At 35.3% G+C, this 4,540-nt stretch overlaps 1 protein-coding gene across 1 annotated transcript in view; it reads left to right on the top strand.

Annotated features, from left to right (window-relative positions):
* Nucleotides 1-4,540, top strand: part of LOC107564431 (transforming growth factor beta receptor type 3-like) — a 137,102-nt gene that overhangs the window by 11,935 nt on the left and 120,627 nt on the right. Inside the window, exon 2 of the mRNA XM_016249523.1 lies at nucleotides 320-475. Coding sequence (XP_016105009.1) covers nucleotides 406-475 — 70 coding nt within the window. The 5' untranslated portion in view covers nucleotides 320-405. The remainder of the gene's footprint in view (nucleotides 1-319; nucleotides 476-4,540) is intronic.

Below are 4,540 nucleotides of genomic sequence, written 5' to 3'. Positions count from 1 at the left end.
CTATTTTTATATATTTTTTTTATCCGGTTATTAAAAGTATTTTTTGTTCTTTTAAATATTTTAAAATGGCAAAGCTGAATTTTCAGAAGTGAAAAGCAGCCTTTGATACTGCAGCTCAGGTCAGTATGACCCATCTCTTATTTTCTTCATTCCCACCATTCACACGAGGCTTAATTAGTGGGTTGAGATTAACAAGTGCCACTACCTCAACCAGAGCCCTGCTGTCTCTTCCCATCTAAGTCCACAGGATGTGACATTAAGACTCTAATACCCTGCTGCTTGGTCACTGACTGACATCTTTCTCTCTCTTGTTCTGCAGAGCTAGTGGGGACTGTTCAAGAAGACACCCTGCTGCTACTTTTTCTGCCACGTCTGGCTTTTAGAAAAAAGCGTTTTCTTCCAGCCATGTGGCTAACGGCATTCATACACCCCTCTGCCATCCTGTTTTTGACCCTCAGCAGCTTGGCCTCTGCAGGTAAGCGCTGTTATCCTTGTAACCCATCATCTCTCTCCTGGGATTTTGGAATAACAGGTCAAGAGTGAGTGAATGTGGCATGACGTTGCATGAGTCGTCTATATCTTCTGTTCCGTTTGCCTTATGAAGATGAAGAAAAGACTGGGAATTTATGAGGGATGTTTTAAACAGTTTTAAACAACCTATGTCATGGCTCATGATGAAGTGAATACCAGTGCTTGAGCACACTTGGGAATTTTGAGTGTGTTTTATGTAAAGTGTAAATTTCTGGTCATCAAGCAGTGCCAAATGGACCCATCTGCCTTTGTTTAAACAAATAGGTAGTCTCCAAACTCATGCCAATGTTTAAGCCAAAATGTTTAAGCCTGTCAAACAGCAGTGTTTGGAACCGTGCATAGTGATGCTACTGTAGCAAGAACAAACCTCAGTACTTAATGGGGTGATGGGAAGTTACCTTCAAATATTTGTGCCATAAACACCAATGTTTTGTTATGCACGTAGCTAACTATAAACCTGCAACATTTTGATATCACATTGTTCATTTTTACAGTGTTTTGTTTTTGTCTCTTAATGAAAATGTCCTTTTTCAGCTTTAGTCAAAAATGGCATTTAAATTTAGTAAAATAAACATTTTATTTGGCAAATAAATGCAAAATTACACCAAATATTCAAACACTTTATATATTAATTTTAACATATATCAATATTTAACAAAAACCACATGTAAAAACTGTCCTGGTGGATTACCTTAGCTTCTGAAATGATATTATAAGTACACATTATAATATGTTGTGAGTTCTTTATGCTTTAGCTTTTCTTTTTTTAAGGGGGTTAGATATGTTTTAGTGTGTTAGCATTCATAAGATCTAGTTACAAGGCCACTTGTGCATTTGTATAATTTTGTATTAATGCAAGTTCTAATTTTAGGTTTATGTTGTGTATATACACACTACAGTGCAAAAATTTGGGGGTCATTATGTTTTTTTTTTAAAGAAGACTTCTAAGCTCAGCAAGACTGCATTTATTTAATTAAAAATACTGTGACAATGTGAAATATTTTTACAATTTAAAACATCGTTTTTTTAGTTTTAATATTTTAAAATGTAATTTATCCTTGTCTTGGCAAAGATGAATTTTCAGAAGTCTTTTAGTCTTCAATGTCACACGATCCTTAAGAAATAATTTCAATATGCTGATTTGGTGCTTCAAATTTCTTTTTTTTAAAATCATCACAATTAAAAAATTGTTTTTTTTACGGTAGTGTATCTGATTAATCTTACATGTAGTTAATTAATGTGCTAGCATATTTTTTTCAGTTGAAAATCAACTCGGTTGCCATCATGAAGTGGTTTTTTCAATTCATCTTCATTTTTATTGACAAAAACCGTTACTAAAGTCGGATTTTCATCTGTAATACGATGATGAAATTGACACAATATTTGACTGGATTTAGTCACAGAAAACGGGGCATGTTCTTTGCAGAGACTCTTCGTTGGGCGTTTTCTCGATAAGCTATACTCGCCGCTCATTGTCTTGACAGAGTGAGGCAGTGTTGCCTGTTTTGTCAGGCAATCATGATTCGCCCGCTGTGTTCGGAATTTCCCCGGTTCCTCCCAGCATGAGTCTTCTAGATCTGGCTGTCAGAGAGCAAAGGCCGGGGGGGATTTGCATTAAGAAAGTGCTGACAGCCTCAATCTCTCAGCCCGAAACACCAGTGCCGCACGTCAGCTATGCCTCCTCTAACTCGACTCAGGCAGCTCTATCTGTGTGATTGATCAGGACTTGTTGGCTCAGTCTCTTCAGAAGAGTGATGATTTGTTCCCCTCTGGCACAACAGCCTGACAGATAGTTGCATGCCAAGAGAAAAAGGGAAAGAAAACAATAAGGCAGCAACAAAACAAACATAAGGAACAGGCAAAATTATGACAGTCATCAAGTCTGGGTTGTCGGGATGGAGAGTTATTATTTAAGAGCGCACATTTCACACAATTCGATGGTTTTGCTCTCACTTGTTCTGTCAAACATCTCTTTGTTGGTAACAGATCCCACTGGTCATTCTCAGCGGTTTTGTGATTTCTCTGTCACTCAAACTGAATGCTTTTCTTCTGGAGTTAAAGACCAAATCACATTCCTGAGGTGTAGATATTGGAATAAAATCACTCAATAAAATATAATAAAATTCATTGTCATTCAAAACAAGCCACTTTCAATCAAATTAATTAATTAATTATTATGACTTTGAATCAGATTAATTAACTAATAATTATGCTTATCAATTATTAATTAATTAAATTAACAGCCTATACAGTTCAAATGTTTGGGGATTTTTTTAGAAGATTAAAAAAAAAATTCTTCATGAAGGCTACATTTATTTTATCAACAGTAAAATCAGTCATATTGTGAAATATTATTACAACTTAAAATAACTGTTTATTTATATGTTAATATATTTTTAAAATGTAATTTATTCCTGTGATAGCAAAGCTGAATTACTCCAGTCTTCAGTCACATGATCCTTCTGAAATTATTCTAAGATGCTGGTTTACTACTACTAATAATATGCTTAATTTATAGCGCCTTTCCCAAGCTCAAGGACGCTTCACAATGAAAGTAGCAGAAAAACAATAATTTCATACATAATCAATTAAATGGACAATGGACATTTGCCAAGTCCAAGACATGTGCGATTGCAGTTGCATATCACATTTATTATTTATTATCATCATTTACAGCTCAAAAAACATCTCTTTTTATTATCAATGTTGAAAATGGTTGTGCTGCTTAATACTTCTGTGGAAACCTTGACGTTTAAACCTTATTACATTTATTTATGATTCTGTGATGAATACAAAGCATTTATTTGAAATAGAGATCATTTGTAACATTTCACTTGTCTTTACTGTCACTTATAAATCTAACGTGAAAAGACATTCAATTCTTGTGGCAGGGGCATGATTAAATGTTTTTAAACAGTTTTTTAATTAACAATTACACTAAATTGATGTTTTAAATGCACAACACTACTAAATTCACGAAACATGTGGTTGCCAGGAAGTTGACGTTAACCAGCCAGATAATTAACAATTAAAGGATTATAAAAGTCGACAACTCGTAGAGGTGAGAATTAAGCCATGCTAAATAAGAGACGGAAGGCTTTTTGAATAAGAAAACAAAAAAAAAAAGAATGCAAAAAGTGCTGCGCGAGGTGGGTGTGGGATAATTCAACTCTAAACCATATCAATTAGGGATGCACGATATATCGGCCACCATATCGGTATCGGCCGATAAATGCTAATTTTTTCTGTTATCGGTATCGGCCTGATAAGAAAATTTGGCCGATATCTTAAAGCCGATAAATAATGCATTATTTCCTTCAGAGACACTTCAGATGTGCGCTGTTCGTTTGCAGCCTTTTGTGCAATTGTATGTTGTAATATTGTGTTTATTTGATGTATATCTGATTTATCTCATATAGAATGCGTTTGGTTAAGTTAAAGTATATAACAATTTGGATATAGATTTATCGGCCAACATATCGGTTATCGGCTTTCAAAAATAAAGAATAATCGGTTATCGGTATCGGCCAAAATTTTCATATCGGTGCATCCCTAATATCAATCCAAGGAACTCAAGAATTTAAGGAAAATTGACCGGATTCTCGGGCTGCTCACAGCGGAACGGTTCCTGTTAATGATGGTGAAGCAGGAGGACAATGGCCACTGTGTCAGAATGTCCCTTGAGTTTAGTGAAGTTTGGCCTGAAAACAATCCCACCTACCTCTTCCTTTAGCTCTCTTGAGCAAGCATTGTTGCTTTGCACTATATATTCGCTTCCTTTGAGTCTTTCTCTGACATTTTGGCATATTTATCTGGAGCGCATTTATTGAGGCTCTTCCTTTAAAGTTTATTTTATTTTGTAGTATTGTTGATGAAGCTGTCCCAAACCTTTGTCTTGGGTGATGTTGATCTTGATAAATAGGAGTCTAAACAAACTTTATGAGTGCCAGATCTTGGCATGCTTGTACTCAATCTTTTTCTTTTTGTTTTAGAGCATAGCGGCCTCCCT

The sequence above is a fragment of the Sinocyclocheilus grahami genome, unplaced genomic scaffold, assembly GCF_001515645.1.
Source record: "Sinocyclocheilus grahami isolate Dianchi unplaced genomic scaffold, SAMN03320097.WGS_v1.1 scaffold934.1, whole genome shotgun sequence".
In the NCBI taxonomy this organism is placed as follows: Eukaryota; Metazoa; Chordata; class Actinopteri; order Cypriniformes; family Cyprinidae; genus Sinocyclocheilus; species Sinocyclocheilus grahami.
This window is presented reverse-complemented; position numbering and strand designations above follow the sequence as displayed.